The following is a 26,858-nucleotide window of genomic DNA, read 5'->3' on the forward strand; positions in this document are numbered from 1 at the left end:
AGTTTCAATTCTCCTTTGAAACTCAATGATACATGAGATAAATATATAAGGGATACAATATATGAAATGTAATATGATGGTTTCAGAACATTATCAAATAATTGTGTCAACTCACGTCAGAAATAATTGATAACCACTAACAAACTTTAACTAATGTAGTAATGGCAGCAATTTTGCTATACAAGTGGCTTAAAAGATTATAGTTGTCAATGTTGCAATTGGAAATACAAGTCTCTTGGATTTAGTTTTTGAATACTTTTAGTCTGGACAAATAATTATTTTTCTTAGCGAACAATGAAATATGATTAAGGGAGATTTTAAAATGAATTGGAGTTAGATTTATGCCACTCTGTACTTCTGCAAGATTTAATGTATGCTCTGTTTTAACAAAGGCTATATCGTCTGACAACTTTCACCTCCCAGCTAGATTGTGAAACTAAAGCTAGTCATATCATTTGGAGGATGCACTCTTACAGCTAAGACAGTTAGATATCTCACATCCCTTGGTAGAAGGATTTGGACACAAAATGTCACCCATTCCTTCTCTCCAGAGATGCTGCCTGTCCTGCTGAATTAGTCCAACATTTTGTGTCTGTCTTCAGGTCCTCCCTGGTTATGATAGGATTCTGTTCCTGTCAACTGTTTGTTACACAAAGAGTTCACATCAGAGTTGTGACTGAGAACTAAGTGCCCACATGGCAGAAGATACCTGCAGCCCTGCAGAAGCCGGTATACTGATCATCCCTTCCTTACCAACTTTGTTGTGGATTTATCTGTGTGTTCTCAGTGGTTGTTTGACTGCCCCCATGTATTTTCACTCAAGTCCACTGCTACTGGGCACAATGCCTTCCGAAGTGTAATTTAGGGATATCCAAATGATGTATGGAGTGCTGAACAGATCATATCCATTTCAAAACCAAGTTCCTAATTCCCAACCCATGTAAAACAATCAGGTGTTTTTTACAAAGGTACACAAAAATGCTGGAGAAACTCAGCGGGTGCAGCAGCATCTATGGAGCGAAGGAAATAGGTAACGTTTCGGGCCGAAACCCTGTGTTTAGCGAATATGTTTGTTTATCAGTTATAATATTTTTGGTCATGTTGGCTAAGGGATGAATGCTAATGTGAAAACTCCCAACTTGTCAGCCTAATTGGTGTCTCAAGATTATGGTCAGGAAAGTATGTTTGTAAATTTGGCCAGTAGCAGAGGAAACAAAGTTAAATAATGGATTCAGCTATTGAAATCATCTCCAGGCAGATTTAGGGCATTGTGGGAGAGGAAGGGCATGTCAAGGTCTGTTAAGTGAAGTTCTGGACACAGCTAATTTGGAAAAAGTTTGTTTCCAAATACAATAGTTGAAAAGAACATCCTGTTTATAAGAATATTGCTGGGAGACAACTATATATATAGTTGGTGATATATATATATATATCCCAGCAGTATATTTTATATAAATTAAATTTGTACATATATATTTTTTAAACTGACTTTGGGATTACAATTAACAAAAGTAAAATTATCTACTACCTTCCTTACTTTTGACATAGCCAACATCTTTGAATTTAATTTGTTCCTGCAGAAAATGAGTGATATTGTTCCATGAAAACTTCTACATAATAAAAATCTCTGGGAATTATTTCACACTTTTGTAGGCATCATGTCCATACATCGATCCACCAGGTTGACATTGGAAGATGCTCATTACAAGACATAGTAGCAAAGCAATTTGGGGAAAACATTTCTAAATTCTCTTAAAGAATTAAGTGGGAGAAAACAAAAGCTAAACTACATTAAGGAATGAGCAGGTAGACAAAAATGCTGGAGAAACTCAGCGGGTGAGGCAGCATCTATGGAGCGAAGGAAATAGACAACGTTTCGGCTCGAGACCCTTTTTCAGAATGAGCAAGTCTTACCAAATAAGACCAATCAATCGTAAATCTTTGGGTACATTGCAACTACAGTACTAAATTGGATGAGTAATTAACAGTTCTTTCCGTCAACTAGATTTCCTGAAGTTCCTTTCTTTTGTAAACCAATTGACAGGATGTGGCTTAACTGGCAAAATCAGCACGTATTGCCCATTTTTTAGTTCTATTAGGTAGTTAGCTGTTATCTTATTGGAAGTACTCCCTTGGTCCTAACACCTCTATCTTGATACAAAAACAAGGGGGAAAAGTCATCATGAATTGCTTACATTAAGCCTATGAATACCAGATATGACTACCCTACAATTGGATGGAAAGGTTGAGAGAAACATATCAGAATTAACTGATGGATTTAAAAAGGCAAGGCAGCAAATTATTAGGTTAATGCATTTAAAATTGGATTCCAAAATAATATCTATTTAATCCAAAGTAGAACACTTTATTCAAGAAGTGATTGAAGTGAGAAGCAAAAGGAATTAATATGAAGATAAAAGTATAGACTGGTGTATGTTTCAAATTGAAACCAGTTCAAAGCCAGAATCCAAAACATCATTTTGCCTTTTCTCCTCCTATACACTGCTAAAACATACTGCCTAGGTCCAGCAATTTGCTTTTTATTTCACACGGATGTAACATCAGTAGCTTCAGCCATACTTTAAGTGTGAAGATTTTGTTTATGGTAAAGATACAGCAGAATCATTTTTTCAGGGTATAAACTTTTCTAGCATAATTTCAAGCATGTTTCAATTAGTTACGTGTGGTGTTATTTCTATTCCAACCCGCGAGTACGGACATTAAATACAATTATTTACTTTTAGAACCTTCATTTACAAATCTGAATATACATGGGTAACCTTTAAATGCTAATTGCACATTTGTCATTTGAAAATTAAGGAAGCATGAGGCAAAATTTTGCCTGTCTGAATCTACCTTTCAGGCTGGATTTCAAATGGAAAGAAACTGTTTCATTTTATTAAGCCTCTTCTGACTGTTGTAATTTTGCTGTTGCTGACAATTATATTTTCCAAAGATTAAAATATAAAGCATGAACCTTCTGTTATAAAGCTTAAATGATGGGCTATATGGTTACCCAAGGAAGTTTCTGAAGAATTGGAAAACTTGAGGATTTGTTTTGTTCAAATATTTTTCAAGGGTTAGGAGGAGTTACAGTTATTCTTGCAAGCGTATTGCCCACACCAATCACTTCTTCTACTGCTGCAGTCTTTTTGGTGATGGTACTCCCAGAGTGTTGAAGCTAAAATACACTGCAGATGCTAAACTGTGGAACAAAAAAATAGAACACTGGAAGAACTCAATGGATCAAGCAGTATCTGTGGAGGCAAAAGGTGTGGGCTGACATTTTGGTCCTGATGTAGGGTCTAGACTTGAAGGGTCAGTTTACACCCTTTGTCTCCACAGATTCTGCTTTATCCACTGAGTTATTTCAGTGTCTTATTTGTGTTTTGCTCCCTTGTTGGGTGGAGAGCTGTATGATTTAGTCCGGAAGATGATGAAGGAATTACAATATATTTCTAAATCGGGATAGCGTCTACTTCTCATTGTTCCAGAGTTGCTTGACAAATGAACAAACTCTCAGTTAAGTTGCAGCTTTTAGTGTAGACATTTCGGAAACAATTCTGGGCGTGGTCATCTGCACTGCAGTTAAGTTCACACATAACCTTTTGTACCGGGACATTGGTAATTGAATATCAAAGTCAGCTTGTTATTTCCCCACTTACTAACTTACTGACAGAGTGTAGAGCAAACAGACTTCAATTCAAGAAAATGGCTAATATTATGCACCCTGATAAGTCCAGAGAAAGACTACTTCATCCTCATCTGTGGTTATCGTCTCCATCCTCTTTTGCTTAGTTGACCTCCATCTCCAGCTTTTCCACCTTATTCCATTGGAGGGGGGGGGTTCTGCTAAACACCTTCTGATAGTTAGGAGTTAGAACCCAGGGAAGGAGTAGATTCCCCTTGCTTCCAAGAATGAACAGTCCTTGGAGTACAGTGTCTGGAGTTTACTCCTGAGAAGATCACACGCCTCTCGGTCTACTGATAAATCCATGCTTATTGGAGCCTCCAGGTGCTCTGCTCTTTGAATAACAAAAGTACATGTTCTAAGTACATTCATGAGGAATACATCTGTGTTGTCTGTGGATGTGACCTACTTACCAAACTTACTCAATTTGGAAGTTGTAATGGAGTCATTGTTTAATAGAAGTTCATGGGAATTGTTTTCTTTTACTTCAATGGCATTAGCTGAAACCTCTCAAATTATAATGTTAACATTGAACTATAATAATACGGAACAATATCGAACCATCCATCCATTTTCAACCTGATCAGTGCAAGCCTCTTCTGAGGCCTTGCCTTTTCACGCGAATAGGTAGCGAACTGGACACTAAATAAACTGCAAATTGCAACCATTGAACTGTGTAATAGAATTATTATATTTTTTCAGACTCAAAGTAATTTCAACAATTTATTTGGATATTCAATAAAATAATTTCTTCACTTTGAGGCATGATCTTTGGTCAAAGCCGAGGCTGCATATATGCCTGCCCTTCCTCCAGTGGCCTTGTTCCATATCATAATTAGGAGATTAGTTTAATTTGGCATCATGTTCAGCAAAGCCAATGTTTGAGGACCGAAGGGCCTGTTCCAAAACTGTACTGTTCTATGTTCTATAATGATTTCCCTCAAAACAATTAAATCAGCTCTCTAGATAGGCCATTATTTTTTGCCGCCCTATGGAATTAAGAATGCTGAAACCATTTTTTTCCAGAACTCACATTAGCATTTTCAATATTTTATTTATTTAAAAAATGAAGGTACTTTAAAAACACAAACCTGGAAGCTCTTCATAAATGTCTTCATCTATTGGTTCTTGGTTGGGTTTTACAACATTAACTTCTGGTTCTATATCGTCATACATTTCTTCACAATCATCATCTACTGGGATTACACCAGATTCTCTGTCTTTTTTTAAACAAACAAATAATTATTGCATTAGGTTTCGGAAAGTATTGAGTAAGTTAAAAGAAAATGTAATAATATATATAATTTCCTATGTACATTCTCATTAACAGCAATGGACTAACATTGGCAGAAAACTGGTTTGGTGTATGAGAATATATTTGCTGCTGTCGTTAGGTGTAAATAACATTCAGGGGAAAAGAAGAACAAAAGCTCGATAGGTTCCTGTATTGTTCTTTGTTGTTCACTTCTTTTGAAAATATAAAAAATGATGATAGGGGTCAAGATTTAACACCTTACATAAAACACACACAAGATCACAAAACGATCACTCAGCAACACACTGAAGAGTCAGAATGGACCATGCACAAAAGTCTGGGAAAATGCCGATCCCAGAAAATTTTTACTCAAACGAATCAACATTGTAGTGGAACCAGACTGGTGGGGGAAAGGGGAGGAAGTGTAGGGGTGCAATTTTAGGGGATGGGTACTGAGTAACAGAATAAATAAAAACAAAATGCTTATTCTCAATGAATTATTGTTTATATTTGGATAGTTTCAATTCGGATCATCAATGATTCACCTTTTTGGCTGATTAATTTCCTCAAACTGGCTTTGAAGCTCTGTTGATACTTTTTGAATTACTTTTTATAAAATGTATAATTTAATTATCAATCACTTACTTTCCATTTCAGGGAAAGCTAAACAAAAGATATTTTAGACTCATCGAGTCATACAGCACGGAAGCAGGCCCTTTGGGCCAATTTAACCAAGTCGACCAAGCTGCCCCATCTACACCAGTCCCACGTGCCCTTGTTTGGCGTATATACCTCCAAACCTTTCCTGTCCACGTACCTGTCTAAATGTCTTTTAAATGTTGGTATAGTATCTGCCTCAACTACCTCCTCTGGCAGCTCGCTCCATATACCCACTACCCACTGTGTCAAATACATTTCAGAAGTTTGATACCTGAGAATGCGTTTGTAACTGTGTCAAGGCCATCGTTGGCATTAATAATTGCAGTAGTTTAGAGTTTGCAGCAGTAATATCTATATTTGCATGTAACATTCACATTATAAATGGTCTTCATATAATTGTATTACTAATAATATAATACATTTTATTTATGGGTGCCTTTCAAGAGTCTCAAGGCCACCTTACAAAAATGTAGCAAGTAGAGGAAAAACATGTAAGCAGAATGAAATAAATAGTAGAGACATGACTAGTACACAAATTAAAGACAGAATTCAATTCAAAACACAACATGAGGCAATTCAAGCACAGATGAAAAGGGAGGGGGACGTGGGGCTAAGGATAGGCAGAGGTGAAGAGATGGGTCTTGAGGCGGGACTGGAAGATGGTGAGGGACACGGAATTGCGGATCAGTTGGGGGAGGGAGTTCCAGAGCCTGGGAGCTGCCCTGGAGAAGGCTCTGTCCCCAAAACTGCGGAGGTTGGACTTGTGGATGGAGAGGAGACCGGCTGATGTGGATCTGAGGGACCGTGAGGGTTGGTAGGGGGAGAGGAGGATCAGTGAGATATAGGGGGGCCAGATGGTGGAGGGCTTTGTAGGTGAGGACCAGGATTTTGTAGGTGATCTGGTGGGAGATGGGAAGCCAATGAAGTTGTTTGAGGACTGGAGTGATGTGATGCCAGGATTTGGTGTGGGTGATGAGTTGGGCGGTTGCGTTCTGGACCAGTTGGAGTCGGTTGATGTGGGTGGAGCTGATGCCAAGGAGAAGTGAGTTGCAGTAGTCCAGTTAGTAATGCACATTTCAACAAGAAAAATGTGCTTTAAATTGTGTTCATTCAGATAACTGACAGCAACTTTGGGATTTGTGCACATGTGCGATGATACAGGACTTATCATAGAAGTGGGACCCTGGTCAAAAAGCCCAATATTTGTATTTTGGATTCACTGAAATATCCTATGATAAATTAGGGACACAGCAATTCTTCTTTCACATATATCTTTTCCATCCTTAACCTCATCCTACTGTAATCTGAGATTCTCATCTGTCTCTGGCATCAACCATTGTGAAGTGTCTTGACATGAACTTCAACCTCTGAGGCAGGTGAATGCAAGGAATCTAGGCTATCATCACGATGGGTCCACTGCAGACGCCATCCACTTGGCCCTACACTCATCCCTGGAACAACAGGATAACAAGGACACCCAAGTCAGATTCCTATTTATTGACGATAGCTCCACATTCAACACCAAAATTCCAGCCAAACATCTCCAAACTCCAGGATCTGGGGCTCAGCAACTGGATCCTTGATTTCTTGACCTATAGACTATCATAATTCTCAGCACCAATTTTCCACAACACTACTTTCTCTGCCCTTGTTATAATTCCTGTGCACTCACGATTGTGGGGCTAAATTCTGCTCTAACTCCAGTTACAAGTTGCAGATGACACTAGGTAATGAGCCGAATCTCAAATAATGACAAGACTGCAGGAAGGAGATGCAGAGCTTAATAGCACGCTATCAGGAAAATAACTTCTCCCTTAGTGTCAGCAAAACAAAGGAACTAGTCACTGACTTCAGACAATGGGGTGAAACATTTGGCCCAAGCTGTTTAAATGGTGCCAAAAAGATGATGCTCATGAGCTTCAGGTTGTTGTATATTTCACTAACAAAATGTCCTGGTCCAACCACATTGAAACTATGGGAGAGGAAGCACACCACAGATAAAGCAAACAATAGCTTATCCTGTTTCTTCTCCCACATACGATATATTACAATAGAAATCCTTACTAATGTATCTGCATATGAAAGCAACTGATCCACACATAAGTCCACGTAGTCCTCAGTAAATGAGGCATGCAGCAATGCCTAAACATTCATATAAACAGCAGAGGATATGTGATGCCACATAAAGTGGCAATGTTATGATGATTGCCAACAAATGGCAGACTAATAACCTACCTTTGAAAGTAAATAGCATTTTGAGTTCCTCACCATCAATCACTGGGGGGTTACTACAAAACAAAAGCTCAACTGGAACAGCCTGAAGATATATCATGGCTATAAAAGCAGGATTGTGGCTGGGTAGCCTGTTGTGAATGCTTCACCTCCCTGCATCCAAAAGCTTTCCACCAGTTGCAAGATACGTCATGAATTTGATGGAATATTCTCAACCTGCCTGGATAAATGCTGTACCAACAAATCTCAGAAAGCTTAACATCATCCAGACCAAAGCAGCTCAATTGATTCACACTTTTTTCTACCACCTTATCCATGCATTCCCTCTATCTTCAGCTCAGTACAGCGTGGCCATCACCTACCTTTTAACACAAATTGAAGTTGCTCAACCCATTCCTCAGCCTCAGTGGAAGTGGCTGCGGCAAACTGAAAACAAAGAAACAAATATTACTGTTTGATAGAAATTGGAAATGTATGCTATTAGATATTTCTACTTTCAATATTTACATGGTCTTATCTAGTTGACCCGCTACAGAAAGAAGGCTTTGGAGAGGATGCAGTAGAGGTTTACCAGAATGCTGACTGGACCAGGCAATACTGGCTACAAGAAAAGGTTGGGCAAACTTGAATTGTTTTCTCTAGAATGCTCGAGGTTGAGGGGAGCCCTGATAGAAGTATATACAATTCTGAGAGGTATAGACTGTCAGAACCATTCACAAGAACCTTGGGTACTTGGAACATGCTGCCAGGGGTGGTTGCAGAGGCAGATACGATAGGGGTGTTTGAGGGGCTTTTAGATAGGCACATGGATATGTAGGGAATGGAATGGGAGGGATCATATACAGGCAGATGAGATTAGTTTATCTTGGCATCATGTTCAGCACAGACATTGTGGGTGAACGGCCCATTCCTGTGCTGCACTGTTTTATGTTGTAACTGCAGGCAATGCAAATGGGTACTGACCACATGCCACTTAAAAAATGCATTTCCTCATGTTATTTTTGATCCTCCTCCCCTTTATTTTACTGTGACCATTCATCCTTAACCCTTCCACCAAATATAACAGCCTTCCATGATCTCTTCTGTCCAAACTCTTCACTATTTTACATGCTTGATTTGCAGCGAGACCTGGGTGTCATGGTACACCAGTCATTGAAGGTAGGCATGCAGGTGCAGCAGGCAGTAAAGAAAGCGAATGGTATGTTAGCTTTCATTGCAAAAGGATTTGAGTATAGGAGCAGGGAGGTTCTACTGCAGTTGTACAGGGTCTTGGTGAGACCACACCTGGAGTATTGCGTACAGTTTTGGTCTCCAAATCTGAGGAAGGACATTATTGCCATAGAGGGAGTGCAGAGACGGTTCACCAGACTGATTCCTGGGATGTCAGGACTGTCTTATGACGAAAGACTGGATAGACTTGGTTTATACTCTCTAGAATTTAGGAGATTGAGGGGGGATCTTATAGAAACTTACAAAATTCTTAAGGGGTTGGACAGGCTAGATGCAGGAAGATTGTTCCCGATGTTAGGGAAGTCCAGGACAAGGGGTCACAGCTTAAGGATAAGGGGGAAATCCTTTAAAACCGAGATGAGAAGAACTTTTTTCACACAGAGAGTGGTGAATCTCTGGAACTCTCTGCCACAGAGGGTAGTTGAGGCCAGTTCATTGGCTATATTTAAGAGGGAGTTAGATGTGGCCCTTGTGGCTAAGGGGATCAGGGGGTATGGGATCAAAGCTGGGGGTAGCGGGTGAGGCAGGAGAGAAGGCAGGTACGGGATACTGAGTTGGATGATCAGCCATGATCATATTGAATGGCGGTGCAGGCTCGAAGGGCCAAATGGCCTACTCCTGCACCTAATTTCTATGTTTCTATGTTTCTATGCTTCAAATCTTGCTTTAGCTGTCTCTTCTTCAGAAAAAAACAGCCCCAGCTTCTTTAATTTATCCAGGCAATGGTTTTTCCCACACCCAAGAATCATTCTCATAATTTTTATCTGGAACTTCTCCAACCCTTTTACACCATTGCTATCATGTGACGACTGGAACAGAACACAGTATTCTAGTTGAACATGAACTTGCATTTTATAAAGTTTGGTGTAACTTTTTTGCTTTATATTCTATGCTTCCATTGACATAGTCAGAATTGTGCGCGATATTAATTGCTTTTTTAACCTGCCCTGCCATTTTCACTGATTTGTGCACATATCCAGTTCCCTCTGCTCATTCACTCCTTTTAAACAGAAATATCGTTGATTCCATATCGTCTTTACTCATTAATCCTACCAATATCGATTACAGCACAAATCTCTTTGGATAAAATATTAAGCCATGGCTATTTCTGATGAAGGAAATCAAAACTTATGAAATGCCAAGTAATCCATCCGTTTTGTGCTTAATGCCATCAAATTTCCTAAGGATTGTTGGGAATGCACTCATTCAGGCAAAATGCAATCTAGGCCCCTTACATTTCCCTTGCATTACCTTCAGCAACAGATTTCCTTGACAAAAATAACAGGATACTATTCATTGTCTACAGCTCAGCCTCCAATGCCATAAAACCAAATTAACTTATTTCTAAACATCTGGACCTTGGTCTTAGGCCTCCAACTGCAATTGGCTTCTACACTTCATGACCAACAGAACTTAGTTAGTTGGTAGACAAAAATGCTGGAGAAACTCAGCGGGTGAGGCAGCATCTATGGAGCGAGAATAGGTGACATTTCGGGTCGAGACCCTTCTTCAGATTGATGTGGGGGTGGGGGGGGGATGGGAAGAAGAAAGAAAGAGGTGAAAACAGTAGGCTGTGGCAGAGCTGGGAAGGGGAGGGGAAGGAGGGTGAAAGCAAGGACTACCTGAAATTGGAGAAGTCAATGTACATACCGCTGGGGTGTAAACGTGAAATATGACGTGCTGTTCCTCCAATTTGCGGTGGGACTCACTCTGGCCATGGAGGAGGCCCAGGACGGAAAGGTCGGATTCGGGAGCACTTCAACTCCTCCTCCCATTCCGAATCCGACCTTTCTGTCCTGGGCCTCCTCCATGGCCAGAGTAAGTCCCACCACAAATTGGAGGAACAGCACCTCTTATTTTGCTTGGGTAGTTTATACCCCAGCGGTATGAACATTGACTTCTCCAATTTCAGGTAGTCCTTGCTTTCTCCCTTCTTCCCTTCCCAGCTCTCCCATAGACTACAGTTTCTGCCTTCTTCCTTTCTTCTTCTTTCCCCACCCCCCACCCCCACCCCCACATTCTGAAGATGGGTTTCGACCCGAAACATCACCTATTCCTTTGCTCCATAGATGCTGCCACACCCACTGAGTTTCTCCAGCATTTTTGTCTACCTTTGATTTTTCCATCATCTGCAGTTCTTTCTTGAACTAAATTAGTTAGTTAGTTAGTTAATCTGAAGAAGGGTCTCGATCCGAATCGTCATCCATTCCCTCTCTCCAGAGATGCTGCCAGTCTCGCTGAGTTACTCCAGCTTTTTGTGTCTATCTTTAGTTAGTTAGAAAGTGAGAAGAGCCAAAAGAGAAGTTGTTGAGGGTGAGGACAGGTTCTGCTATGGAGTAGTGTGTTAGTAGAGGGAAATAGATTGGGATCCTCAACGTTCTCTTTTGATTCCACTCACTTTCTTCAAGTTAAAGGTGTAGGCTTGGGCAGTCGCATCAGGCCCACTGTGCCTGCCTTTTTATCGGTTACGTCTAACAGTCCTTGTTCCAAACATACCCTGGCACCATTCCTCTAGTCTACCTTCACTATATCGACGACTGCGTCAGTGCTGTCTCTTGCATGTGTGCGCAGAACTTGTTGATTTCATTATCTTTACCGTTAGCTTGCACCCTGCCCTTAACTTCACTGAATCTCTAAAATCTCTATTATTGAATTTATTAAAATCTCAGAAACCGCCCTCCCCTTTCTTGAAAGTTGTCCATCACACGGGACGGATATGGACTGCCGTCTATTACAAACATACTGACACACATAGTTATTTGGACTACTTTCCATACTGCCTCTTGCAAGGACACCAGCCCTTACTCTCAATTTCTCCATCTCTGTCTCCGACTCCGTCGCATCTGCTCCCACGATGAGGCTTTCCATTCTAGGACATAGATGTTCTATTTCCTCAGTAAATATGGTTTCCCCTGCTGTCTTAGATGGATCCTTCATCCCTGGCCCCTCTGTATCCCATAGTTCTATTCTTGCACCTCCTCCCCCGCTTCCCCCGCAGATGGAAAAAGGATAGTTCCGCTGGTTCTTACCATTCATCCTATCAGCCTCCGCATCCAACACAACATCCTCCGACATTTCTGTCACCTCCAAAGTGGTCCCATCTTCCCATTCCCAACCCTTTCTGTCTTCTACAGAGATCGCTGCCTCCTCAACACCTCGGTTCACTCATTCCTTTCCATCCAAACCTCCCCCCTACTTAGGTACTTTCCCCTGCAACTGCAGGAGATTTTACACCTGTCCCTATACCTCCTCCCTCACCTCCATCCAGGGACCCCAGCAGTCTTCCCAGGTGACAAAAGTTCATGTGCACCTCCTTTAACCTCATCTACATCATCCATTGTTCCTGATATGGCCTCCTGTACATTGGCGAGACCAAGTATAAACACAGCAACCATTTTGCCGAACACTTGCGCTAGGTCCAACAAGGCCTACCGGATATACCAGTTGCTAACCATTTTAACTCATCTTCCCATTCTGACTTTTCTGTGCTGGACCTCCTCCATTCCCAGAAGGAACTTTCTTGCAGATGTAAGACCATTTTCAGATGTTTGCGCATTTCCCTCCATAGTTGCTGCCAGATCAGCCATGATCACAGTGAATGGCGGTGCTGGCTCGAACGACCCAATGGCCTACTCGTCATCTATTGTCTATTGACCTATTGTTTATATTCCTCCAGCAGTTTGTCTTTTTCTCAAGTTTCTGGCATCTATTAACTCTCCAAATGTACAATATCTTCAGCAATACTCTGAAACCAGGTTAAAGGACAATACTGTATACAATTGACTAAAATAAGAAAACTACTTGAAATGGGGAAGTGATCATTAAATCACTAGTTAAATGATGAAAGAGATTAAGGGTTGGAGCCCCCAAAAAGGAGCTTTTGCAACTAGGCAGCTACAAAATTCTGAAATACTGGGACTAATTTATTCTTATTATAATTAGTTATTTTTATTTAGTTGCCACCACTCTCTTCTCCAAGTCAGAATGTAATAAATTCAATTTCCATCCAAAGATATGTCTAAAAGTCTAAGATAGCACTCCAATGCAGTACTGAGGAACCATGGCAGCAGTCACATGGATCTAATAATAACTTGATGTTCTGATTGTTTTCTCAGGTGGATGTAAAAGATCCTTCAATCAACATCAAAAGACACTTTATCGGGTGATTATTACATTGCTGCTTGTGGCAGCTTGCTGCAGACATCTGGCTGCTATCTTCAATCATGACATCAGTGACTGCACTTCAAAAATACTTCCCTAACCATAAAGTTCTCGTACTTGGAAACAAAGTAATGCCGTAATTATACACATAACTTGGTTTGCGATAAAAACTGACCACGGAAACAACATGAAGTAGTTTTAGCATTCAGCTCTGGGCTGCTTCAGCATATCAAAATCTATTCAAATCTAGGGATTTTCCAAACTAGGATTAATCCAAAATAAACACCAAAAACTGGAGTAACTCAGCGGGACAGACAGCGTCTCTGGAGAGAAGGAATGAGTGTCGTTTTGGGTCGAGACCCTTCTTCATACCATCTAGATTAATATACATAAATTAAAATAAGAAAGTCAAACCTGATATAGACGTTTATCGGGAGCTGTAAGTTCAAAACAGCAGTCCTTCTTTGCATCTTTCCTCATAATAGCAGTGAGCTGGACTATATATCCATCTATGGCAAAATCACCTTTTTGTTGTTTATCTGTAGATAAAATGCATAAGAATGTTTAACATCCACATGAATTTAAAGAACTAAAGCACTGAATGAAAAGATAAGAATATCAAAGCAACATTAATGCATATCAATGCTTCCCTCACCAAAATAAAAATTGGGAGAGAGGGGCGATATATCCACGAAAGCAACAACAGCGCACGCCTTTTCTGAATGCCAAACATATAATATCAACAGAGATATCCATGGTGTAATGGTAATTTCTAACTTTTTCAATGTCCAACTTTCCATTGCCATTACTACACGGGAATGTGGGAGTGATCGTACGCAGACTCCTACACATGGCCCCTACACAAGGTTTTGAACTGAAGTGAATCTCAGATTTGACGTTATTAACTGGAGAAGATGCACCTTGAAATATATATCTCAGGCATCCAAAAAAACATTTCATTAGCCTTGGTAAGATAAATGTAAAGACTTTATTCACAGGGGTAATCATTTATATTCTGTTGAAACAACCATACAACATTGGCAGATGGAAAAATCTGTCAAAATGAAGGAGAAGGAATGAGTGTTTGCATGGTCTATAGTGAGAGTGAAGCAGGGAGCAACATGACATGGTCCCATTGATGCAAGAAGTGCTTGATTCGTGATTGTACAATTTCTATCCCGCACACCTTGTGTTGGGACTTCTTCAACTGCAGTTATCAGTGCAACAAGAAAAGAGGTGGGGCAGTGGGGTTGAGTAATGTGAAGCAATGATTATTCCACATCTACCACATAATGACTTCCTCCAGTGTACCCGAAATGTCACCTATCCTTTTCCTCGCGAGATGCTGCTTGACACTCCAGTTAAGTGGCGTTACTCCAGCACTTTGTGTCTATCTTAGGTGCCAAAAAATCCATGTTTCCCTGTTACCACCTGCAGTAATCAGACACTTAAGAACACAGTTGGTGGCCATTGAAAATGTCAAGCAATCGCTTCAACTGACAAATATGCAATAATACAATTAAATAATGTAACATACAGTCCTTAGTATTTTTCTCTCGCAGTAACAAAAATAAACTCATTGCAATTGAAAAGACCTTTAATTTTGAAAATACTGTGAGAAAAATAGCTTTGTTATTGCAAGTCTGAAACTGTTTAGCCTCTAAACTCCTTACCCCCATTGACAATATTATGTTTACATCACAATTTTCTATAACGCAAGGTTTCTTAGCAATGCAACAAGCGTGATATAGCAGAGCTCAATGTACTGCATTAGTTGCTGGAAAAATGGTCTGCTCTACAATGGAGAAACCAAATGTAGATTGGGTGAATGCTTCGTGGAACACTTCCATTCAATCTGTGAAAATGAAACTTAATTTGCAGTTGTCTATCTTTTAAGTACCTGGTATACATTTTTGTTCCCACTCAGGCCTCTGTTTCCGGCTTTATATATGGTTACGGAAAAGCCCAACATGTCCCAGGATAGTCGTACAGCACGGAAATAGGCCCTTCGGCAAAAACTCATCCATGCGGACCAAGAGCTCCATCTAGGTGAGCATCATTTGCCCGTGTTTGGCCTCCCTCTAAACATTTCCTCTCCGTGTACCTGTCCAAATGTCTCTTATGTGTTATAGTACCTGCCTCAACTACCTCCTCTGGCTGCTCATTCCTTATACCCACCACAATGTGTAGGTATGTTACAAAACCTACCTGAATCGTGGCTGAGCATCTGCCCGACCCCGTGTGTGTGATTTTGGCGCTGTTTAGAGGGGGCGGGTTTAAAACGCGATTTTTACTAGGCTGTTCCAATCGAAAATGTTCAGCCTAGTAAATCATTAACGGAAAATCGCTGAAAGACCCCGTCGCAAAAGGTATTATTAGTTTTTATGGCCTTGTATAATATTTATAGTAGCTTAAAAATCACTCTCTCACTCCGCAACCTCTCGCAGCCCCAGGGTTTTATAAAGCAAACAATTAAAGGTATGTACCTTATTTTTACATTAAATGGGGCTTGTATATAACCCTGTATAGAAAGTTTTCTATAGCGAGTAGTTCATTTTGGGCTCTTTATATATCGCAGTATTTTTCTGGGCACTTGAGGGCACAAATCCAGAGCAATGTGAACGTTCTAAACCAGCGCGTTCACAGGAACCCACGAGAAAGCCGATTTAAATTGACTTTAATTTACAGCAAATGAACACTAAATTCCTTCCATTTGGCCTATAAATTGATGTAAATGAGATTTAAAAATCATGTTTTATTGTGAATTATTTGTGAATATTATTTGGACACTTGGGCTATTTAAAAATGTTAATCATTTATTAAGAAATGGATAGATGTTTAGATCTGGTAATTGAAGTTTGAAATTAGCTACAATTGGGTAACTAACTAATTATATGCTTTAATTTCAGGTCATCCAAGTAAGATTATTTTATATTTGTTTCAGAATGCTTCAATCTATGATAACTGAAAATTTCATTCAGTTCTCTTAATTTTTAAGAAGGTTATGGGCTTTTGACTGTCCACGATCACAGCTTTTTTGTTATGTCCATAGAAAATCAATAGGGAACAAGATGCTAATTTCCGAGTATGAAAATGGCCATAACTTTTTTATTACTTGAGATATGAAAGTGAATTAGGTGTCAAATTAAACTTATTGTTATGCTTTATCTGATGGGATAAATTGCAGACTTGATTTTTTAAATCTCAAAATTTTGTAACATTGCTACAATGTGTGAAAACTTTGCCCCTCATGTTCCTATTAAATCTTTCCTCTTTCACGTTAAACCTGTGTCCTCTGGTTCATGTAGGTAGAAGACTTAGTGCATTCACCCTCTCAATTCCCCTCAGTGTATCAATTTTATACACTTCTATAAGATCTCCCCTCAGCCTCTTGCGCTCCAAGGAATAAAGCCCCAGTTTGACCAATCTCTCCTTGTAGCTTTGGCCCTCAAGTCCTGGCAACCTTCTCATAATCTTCTGATAAATTCTCTACACTCCTTACAATTTAATCCTCAAGCCATCCTTTCAATAATTTCAGATAACCAGTTTTTCCTGTTTGTGTCAGAACTGGCCAGTTTTGTTCTCCCTTGCCACTTTTGTTGCCTGACTCACTAATCATTTCCAGCATTCTCATTTCAGATTTCCAGCATTTTATTCTGCTCATCACAATTCTATGTTGTTTGTGTTCTGCTCTCTTTTATCTTCCTGTGTTTACTTCTCTTCCAGGCTGAAGAGCTGTGAATAACAGTGATTCACTTCCCTCTCTCAAACAGCACCAACAGCATTTGTATTATCTGGAGGTCTCTAGCCTACTACAATATTCCTTTTATAGGCACAAAAAGCTGGAGTAACTCAGCGGGTCAGACAGCATTTCTGAAGAAAATAAATAAGTGATGTATCTGGTCGAGACCCTTCTTCAGACAATTCTTCCAGCATCTGCAGTTCCTTCCTACACAATATTCCTTTTGTTCTCTTCACCACACCGCCCCCACTTCCCTTCTCTGCAATTTAAACAAACTCATCCTCTTGCTTTTCGAGTTCTGATGTCGTCAAGCTGAAGCGTTAACTCTGTTTCTCTCTTGACAGATGCTGCCATGTATTTCCAGCTTTTTTATGTTTTATTGTTCTACTTTCTAGCATGCACATAGTATCAGAATGATGTAGGAATACATAGTTCAGATTTTAAAACAATATTGCCAAATCCAACAATACTGTTGGTGCTTGCTATGTCTATCGATAAGAATAATTTTGATCACTTAATAGTCAATGTCAAGAAATTAACTCCAAATGTTAATATATGATTTCATTCTGGTCTCAAGAAAATATTACCTTTTTCTGTTCCGTAGTAATAGAAAATGTTGTTGTTTAGTACACACCACCGTTTCTGCCATTCTGATCCAAAAAAACTATGATCTAAAATGAACACAAACCAATTGTTGTAGTTACATGGAAATGAACATGTCATTGATCCATACAGCACAGAAAATAACCCCTCAACCCAACATGTCCATACCACCCATGCCTCGTCTAAGCTACTCCCATTTACCTATATTTAGTTCTTACCCCTCTAAACCTCTTCTATCTTGCCTTAATGTCTTTTAAATATTGTTATTGTAACTGCCTCAACTGCTTCCCCAGGCAACTCATTCCATTTACCTACCTCCCTCTATGTGAAAACATTGCCCCCTTGCTTCCAATTAAATCTCCTTCCTCTTTAGGCAAGTGATTAAAGATGTTTTTATATTGTAAATAAATATCAAAGAGTATTTATTTGTACTGAGCAAATATTTAAAAAAATTGTATTAGCAAAATGGGGCAGATAGAGACTGGGAAAAGTCACATAAGATTTGGCATTGTTTGCTTCAATGTCATATGGTTAAACATTGAGGATTCAACTTAACCAGACTGTCACAAATCATTTGTCGTCCTCGACACTGCTGAATAAGAAGGGAAAAGATTAGAAAGGTTTTCTACCCCATTGTCACACCTGTAAGCTCCATCAGCGGTTACAGGCAACTCCTCCCATCTTAACCCTGCCATGGACAGGATTTCTTTAACTTCTGAAGGTGGATCTGCTGTTTTGAGCAATATACACTTTCTCAGGATGAATAATGAATGCAAACTGGTGGCAGTTCTAGAATGTCTGTCATTCTTTTAATCTGTAGGGCGATAAAGGCCTAGCTGTCGGCAAGTTTTCCTCAGACATGATGTACAACCAGAAAACTATTACTTCAATGTGAGCAATAGTGTTTCCACCTCAAATTATATCAGTTTTTTGAATCTTCAATGTACTGACAATCTGTCATCACTTTCCCCCTATTGTTTGTTCTATGTTGATCTAATGTTGATTTAGTATAACTTAGAAATGCTGAAGTTGTAACCTGCTTCAAACGTACGCAGTCTGAAATGAAACCGTACATTTTACATGCAAATTCCAAAGTGAATAGCGATGAATGCTGATGTACAGATATAGGGTTCTTCGTGCTGTTGCAGCAAGTTTTTCAGGAATTATTTCTGTGCACTTTATGGTCAATTTAAATAAGTACACATGCAAAATGGTTTCCATGATGCTCACAATGTAAAATGTTGTTGTAAAACATGTACATTTGGAATTAATAAACACTGATACCATAGCTATATCATCTAATATAAAACAATTTACCTTTTCGACGCTTTTCCAAATACCCAGCCTTCAGAATTTGATTTAGTTCCTGTGCAGGTATTGGAGGGGAACGTTGAACTATAAAGGAATAAAGATATATCTTAAACATTGTTCCACAAATAATAATTTTAGTTCTACTTGCATTTATCCATCCACATTGCACAAGATTGTTTAGTATAGATAGCAACAGATTGGTTACCACGATTAAATGTAATTACTGATAAAACTACGATCTGCACCAAATGAAACAAACTGAAAAATATTGTTAATTTTTTCAATTGATTTTGTCTTGCAAAGTCAAGTAAAGGCAGTAAACAAGAAATGGAAAAAAGAAAAATTCAATTGTATCCGACATTCAAGAAGCTACAAAACGTAGATGCAGGCCTCATTAATTTGTAGATGCGAGAATTAATCTCAGGATCAGTTTAACTTGCTGGATGTTAAGTCTTCGGCCAATTTAATGTAAGAAATATTGCAAAATACCAGCTTGATACAGTGTTTTGCAGCCACATCCAGAAATATTGTAAATGAGACTGAGGTGCCCCATCATCCACCATTGCACCTCGCCTATTATTCTTCATCAGACACTCTACCTTTCATGCTCAAAGCAAACTGAATGGACTTAAATTTCTCCATCAACTGCAAGAGGATTTACGATTTACATATCCGATGTTTGACATTTCATTCTGAAAAGCTATGTATCAAGGCTAAAAAAGTACAAAAGATTTATTTGGAGGAACTTGTGTTCCATATAGCGAAAGAGACAGTTTCCTGAGAAAGTATGCGTGTTTTTTGCAATGGTCCTGATTCTGCAGAATGATACTACTGGATCCTTGACATCCTCATTGGCAGACCTCAATCAATGCAGAACAGTAACAACATTCCCTCCTCATTGGCCATCGACACAGGTTCACCTCAAGGCTGGGTGCTTGGCCCCTTGCTCCACTTTATTTAGACCTAGGACTGTGTGGCTAAGCACAGCTCCAACGCTATCTATAATCTCACTGATGAGACCACTGTGGTTGGCTGAATCACAGGAGGTGATGACTCAGTGTACAGGAGAGAGATAGAACACCTGGTTGAATGTGTCACAACAACCCCTCGCTCAATGTCACAAACCAATCATTGACTTTAGAAAGAGTTGGGAGACCTTGCACCAGTTTTCAATGGTGGATCGGTGGTGGAGAGAGTTGGCAGCTTTAAATCCGTTCATCAATATCTGTGTTGAATGTCCTGGACCCAGCGCATAAACGTAATCACAAAGAATATGCTCTAGTGTCTCTACTTACCCAGAAGTTTAAAAAGATTTGGCATGTCACCAGATACTCAAATGTCACCAAATACAAAAAACTTTGATAGGTGTACTATACAAGTTTTCTTGACAGGTTGTATCAAAGGAATGCAGGAGGCTACAGGGAGCGGTGGGGACTCAGCCATTATGGGCACAGTCGTCTCCATTATCAAAGACAGCTACATGTGGTGCTGCCTCAAAAACGTAGCGTCCATCTTCAAAGATCCCCACAATCCATGCCATGTCCTCTTCTCACTACTACTCTCAGACAGGAGGTACAGAAGCCTGAAGTCACATACCACCAGGTTTAGGAACATCTACTTTCCTACAATTATCAGGTTCCTGAACCAATCTGCCCATTCCTAGTCCCACCTTGGCAATGGAAGTCTATGGACCACATCTTGCACTTTGTAGATACCTTCTTTTACTTTATGTTTTGAACTAATCTTGATTTATGGCATATTGTTTTCTTTTCACTGCCTTGCAGAAGTTATGTAATTTATGTACAATTATATTTTTGTGTTTTGCCTGAGTCTAGGTGCCTGTGATGCTTTTGCAAGCAAGAGTTTCAATTTACCCATACCTCACTATATTTGTGCACATGACAATAAATGACTTGATTCATAACTGTCAAAGATTATAACAGTTTACCCATGTCATTATTTCAAGAATAAATATCTTTCCCTCTCAACCCCATTTATCAGGCCTTTCTCCTGCATTTCTGCTGTTTGAATCCAAAGCAATAACTATTTTAATGTATAAAATAGTTATTTTCTATATAATTTAAAAAAACCTCTTAAAATGCAGCCCTACCTCACTGATATTTAGCTGATATTTGTTGAAAAAGAAAAAGGTTCTCAATGAGTGCATTTGGCCCAAAAGCCACAACTCAGAAAGATGACCCCCAAATCTTTAAATGGACATTTAGAGCACATAATCTGTCAAAGAGCTCCAATAAAAAGAGAAATAGAATATTAAAATCACATCTTATTGAAATTATGTCAAGATGTATCACCAGTTCAGAGTTTGATTGTTAATTCAGTTAATATTAATTTCATTTGATCACTATGTAATTTTATATGCTTTGACTATTCACTTTGATTGTATTATCAATTAATTTATGTTCACCAATGTCCTTTGGGGAAGAAAATTTGTCATGCACCGAGTCTAGTCTATATATGACTTCAGACACAAAGAAATGACTGAACTGTCCATTAAAATTGTCCAGTTAGTCACAGTTCAAGGACAATTAATGATAAGCAATATATGCTGGCTATACTAGGAATGTCCGCATTCTGCAAAAAAACATAAACTTTCCAAACTATAAATAAAAGCATAAATGATTAAACAATCCCATTTCAATATTTTGAATTACCAATTTTTACTGTTGAATGGCTAAATAAAGTTTTGATGGCCTTTATAAATTTCAAACAGTTAGAGTAAACAGGGCACAGTTCCACAGCAGTTCTATCAAATGGAATAACAACACAGATAAACTGATAATGGTATCAGGTCATGAGGAACACAAAATTGGGAAGATAACAGGTAAGGCTACACAACAATGTCTCCAATTTATTTCTGCTTTTGTTTCAAGACTCTAAATTTAATTTATAGATTTCACATATAAAAACAGACATAGAAGTCATGTGCTAAATTAGCTAGGAATACAGGACAGAAACAGAGGACAGGAACATTATTTTCAGCCCAACCAGGTTATTAATGTTCCAATTAACATAGCAATCTAAATAGTATGGGGACAGTTACAATTAGAAAATGGCTTATCATGTGATAAGAGATTTGCCAACCTTTAGGCACCAGTCAACAACTTAATGGAATACTCTCCATTTAGCTGAATGAGTGTAGTTCCAAAAAACAGCCAAAGAAAACAATTACAACTGCATGAGTAAGAGTCATCATACCAGGAGCAAATTGAGACTTATGGTATCCCAGGAAAGTAATCCAGATTTGTAGTAAATAAGCTGCTTTGTTGAGGAAGTTATGGCAGAAATGGTATTGTTCAGTAGATCATCACAGCAGAGAAATATCTGAAGGTACTTAAAGTAACATACAGTTACTTTAAGTAATTGCGTACAGTTTTGGCCTCCTAATCTGAGGAAAGACATTCTTGCCATAGAGGGAGTACAGAGAAGGTTCACCAGACTGATTCCTGGGATGTCAGGACTTTCATATGAAGAAAGACTGGATAGACTCGGCTTGTACTTGCTAGAATTTAGAAGATTGAGGGGGGATCTTATAGAAACTTACAAAATTCTTAAGAGGTTGGACAGGCTAGATGCAGGAAGATTGGTCCCGATGTTGGGGAAGTCCAGAACAAGGGGTCACAGTTTAAGGATAAAGAGGAAATCTTTTAGGACTGAGATGAGAAAAACATTTTTCACACAGAGAGTGGTGAATTTCTGGAATTCTCTGCCAGAGAAGGTAGTTGAGGCCAGTTCATTGGCTATATTTAAGAGGGAGTTAAATGTGCCCCTTGTGGCTAAAGGTATCAGGGGGTATGGAGAGAAGGCAGGTACAGGATACTGAGTTGAATGATCAGCCATTAACATATTGAATGGCGGTGCAGGCTCGAAGAGCCGAATAATAATAATAACTTTATTTATAGAGCACTTTAAAAACAACCACTGTTGCAACAAAGTGCTGTACATGACTAATCATGGACAAAAAATTATTACACGACAATAAAAACATTAAAAGAGAGAGTAAAAACAATTTAAAAAAAACCTTAAAAACACTAAAACAGGAGCAAAGTCTCATGCAGGGTCAAAAGCCAAGGAATAGAAATGGGTTTTAAGATTGGTTTTGAAGATGAACAGTGAGGGGGCCTGTCTGATGTGCAACGGCAGAGTGTTCCACAATGCCGGAGCAGCAACAGAGAAGGCTCTATCCCCTCTGAGCTTCCGCTTAGACCTCGGTACCTCCAGGAGCAGCTGATCAGCTGACCTGAGGCACCGGGCAGGAGTGTAGGGATGAAGCAGCTCAGAGAGGTAAGGCGGGGCGAGGCCATTTAAAGATTTAAAAACAAATAAAAGAGTCTTAAAATGAACTCAAAAGTACACCGGGAGCCAGTGGAGGGAGGCCAGAATTGGCGTTATGTGCTCCCTCTTTCGAGTTCCAGTTAAAAGGCGAGCAGCAGCATTTTGAACCAACTGGAGACGAGCCAGGGAAGATCGAGCAACTCCAAAATAGAGTGCGTTACAGTAATCCAGCCTAGATGTGGCCTACTCCTGCACCTATTTTCTATGTTTCTATGTTTCGATAACGAAGAAACTATTCCTGATATTGATAATCGACAACTATTCAAGAGCAAGGAAAAACAAAGCAAGGATTCAAATCAAGATGTAACATGCTCCTTAGTATCTGAAACAAATACAATGCTGGAATCAAGTAGATATCTGTGGAGGTCAAACTAACCAAGGACGCCAATCATTACAGGTTCATCCATGTTCATGTAAAACTGTGAAGCTTGAAATTTATTTTAGAAATGTTCCTAATTCCGCTAAAAGGTAATTGATCTACTTTCCTCTCCACAGATGTTGCATGCAGTTGTGGTTTCCACACAACAGAAAGGATGTGGTTATGCTAGAGAGAGTGTAGAGGAGATTCATTAGGGTGGTGCCCGGATTGGAGGACTTTAGTTGTAAAGAGAGATTGGATAGACTGGGCTTATTTTTTCTGGAGCAAAGAAAGCTGAGGGTATGACCTGATAGGAGGTATATAAAATTATGAAAGGCATATATAAGGTAGGTAGTCAGAATCTTTCCCACACGCTATGGGTATCAAAAACAAGAAGGCATTGTTTTAAAGTGAGGAAGGAGATTTAAAGAGCATCTGAGGGAAAAGTTTCATTTTGCACAAAAGGTGGTTGCTAATTAGAACATGCTGCAAGTGGAGGTTGTGTAATCAGTTGCAATTACTTTAACCAGGAACCATTAAAAACTTGAATAGACAAAGCATAGAAAGATACAGACCTAATGTGGACAAATGAAAGTATAGATGGGCTAAACGGTCAGCATAGATGTAGTAGTCTGAAAGGTCCATTCCAGTGCTGTATGATTCTATGATTAGACCATAAGGGTCATTGTGTGCATGCTGGCTGACTAAAAATAAAACTACTCATCCATGATTTCCATAGACAAGCATGAGCAGTACCATCCAGACGGATGCAATGGAGGAACATGGTGTATGTGGATTTGAGGTCAGTTGAGAGAAATGGGATATGATAATTTACCATAGTTATGATTGTAAATAATATAATTTGTGACTTTAATAAGAGATATTTCACTACTGTAGTGGAAACAAAGCCAAAGAATTGAGAGAAAAATAGAATTATTTTAGCATTAACAAATTAATTAGCAGCAATTCCATGTAACATGAACAATAAAGGTTCAATACAGAAAAAGGGAGTAATGTTATCTCTAGATCTCAAACAAAGAAAATGTTAGGATTGTACACTGCAATCTATAATCATACTCATATTAAACTTCATACAGGAACTTTATCATTCTTTCATTCAGGATGACATCTATTTCAAATAGAATAGACACTTTGTTTTGTTTTGCATTTAAAGCCAGGTCTTAAAATATCTATAGCAAAGCTTTAATATGAATATTGAACAGTTAAGGCATTATGGTTCATGGCCCGGCATACAGGTTAAATAAACATTAGCACATGCTCTGTCATTTTTGTTCTAAGTAGAGGATAAGTAATCAATATTTTCAAGGGTTGCTAAATCCTCAATAAAACCTATTGTTCAGCGAGAGAAGTGTTTGTCCAATTTGCACAGTTAATCCTTTCATCTAGCCAAGTGCTTCATTTATTCCAACCTCGTTCAAACCTTGGAGCAGATTTGCTCATCTTTACATGCTAAACATGCTCTGACAATTTAAGCACCATATAATTGTCAGGGGAACCTGCCTCAACATCAGTCTGTTCCATGCAAGTCAGCACAACATTCAGGAAATCAAGCTTTGTCTTTGGTTTCAACTTCATTTTACCACAAAATCTGCTGAGTGTAATTTCTTGAATCAAGTAAATTAAAAAAAAAATGTATAACTACAAATACATAATTCCCCCTGAAAGGGAAATAATATATTGTATAATTTATGTTGCTCTATTTATGATGCACATATTCTAATGGAAGTTAAAATATATTAGTATTTTTGTACTATCTAAAAGCTAGTCCAGCAATTCACTTTTTATGTTGTATGCAATTCCATGTTGTTTGAAATAGGTATATTTAGGTAAATGTTTCAGGATTAGATTGTCCATGACTATAACATTCTCTGCATCTATCAAATCAGATATGCGATAATGCATTTCCCTTATTCTAATTTTCACACAACCATGCTGCTAACTCCTTTCGGTGAGGTAATATGTACTGCTGGTTCATAAGTTAAACAAAGAATCAAGCTTTAACTTATGTAGACTTTCATAAACAAACTGGGGTGGGAGATTGCAACCTTCACGTGGTCCGCACTGTTTCGACAAATGCAGTCAACCTGGCTTGCACAATCAAATAAGATCAAATAGAACAAGTTGTCCTACAACTTTTGGCTGTGCACGCCATACGCAAGAAGAAGAAGATAAACAAACTAAATAACTGGAAAACAAACCCAGCAAAACAGTTAATATACGCTGTACTTGAACCAAATTGCTAAAAATTCATTAAATAATTCAGTTAACAGTATAAACATAAAACAACATTTATAACAGACACAAAACCTAATTTCGTTGCTCCATTAATTAAAAAAAACATATAGACTGCTTGACAAATACTGCTTTGCTGCCTGTATAACCACAGATCATATAGCTCTTAAGCAACTATTTAATGTCATTACATCACAAAACACATTGTAGCTCTCATGTGTAGTTACTAGCACTAATCCTTATTTCTTCAAGTCAATGAACAGGTTCAAGGCCAGGTGAAACAGCAACAGCCTTCCTTGAGTAGACACCAGTCCTTCAGAAGAAAATGCAAATATTAGAACTAGGCCACCTGACATGTTCAAAGTAACTTGTCTCTTTCATGCCGATTGATTCTAAGCCTTCCCTCACCTTAAATTTTAGTCTCTAAACCTTTTCATGAAATGACCTTTCTAAAGGTACTGCACCATGCCAATGCACTTGCAGCAGCAGCAGCCTTGATACATCTTTTACCAACAAGCTGTTGTTTAGCTACAAAACTAAATAATAAGAAGACAGAACCAACAAGGTGAAAGAAGAAATGGAGTGATGCGAAGACCATCAACTGCCCGCTCCCTGGGAAGTGTTGTAGAACAGAGGGATACAATTACATAGATCCCTGAAAATAGCACCACAAGTAGATAGGGTTACAAAAAAGGCTTTTTGTATATTGGCCTTCGTCAGTTAGGATACTGATTATACAAGTTGGGATGTTATGTTACATTTGTACAAGATGATGATGGTAAGGTTGTGTTCAGTTTTGGTCACCCTATATGGCAAGGATGTCATTAAGCTCGAAAGAGTGCAGAGAAGATTTATGAGGATATTGCCAGGAATCGTGGGCCTGAGCTATAGGGAAAGGTTGGGCAGGCTGGGATTTTATTCCTTGGAGCACAGAAGGCATGGGGTGATTGTGTGGAGGTGTATAAAATCATCAGGAGATAGAGTGAATTCAAAGAGTTTTGTACCCAGG

At 38.9% G+C, this 26,858-nt stretch overlaps 1 protein-coding gene across 1 annotated transcript in view; it reads right to left on the reverse strand.

The window, feature by feature from the left end:
• Nucleotides 1-26,858, reverse strand: part of skap2 (src kinase associated phosphoprotein 2) — a 240,483-nt gene that overhangs the window by 68,474 nt on the left and 145,151 nt on the right. The window contains exons 5-9 of the mRNA XM_055659744.1: nt 18,892-18,969; nt 17,559-17,642; nt 13,644-13,768; nt 8,201-8,264; nt 4,783-4,911 (exon numbers count right to left, since the gene is read on the reverse strand). Coding sequence (XP_055515719.1) covers nt 4,783-4,911; nt 8,201-8,264; nt 13,644-13,768; nt 17,559-17,642; nt 18,892-18,969 — 480 coding nt within the window. The remainder of the gene's footprint in view (nt 1-4,782; nt 4,912-8,200; nt 8,265-13,643; nt 13,769-17,558; nt 17,643-18,891; nt 18,970-26,858) is intronic.

Source organism: Leucoraja erinacea, chromosome 2, assembly GCF_028641065.1.
Source record: "Leucoraja erinacea ecotype New England chromosome 2, Leri_hhj_1, whole genome shotgun sequence".
Classification (NCBI taxonomy): Eukaryota; Metazoa; Chordata; class Chondrichthyes; order Rajiformes; family Rajidae; genus Leucoraja; species Leucoraja erinaceus.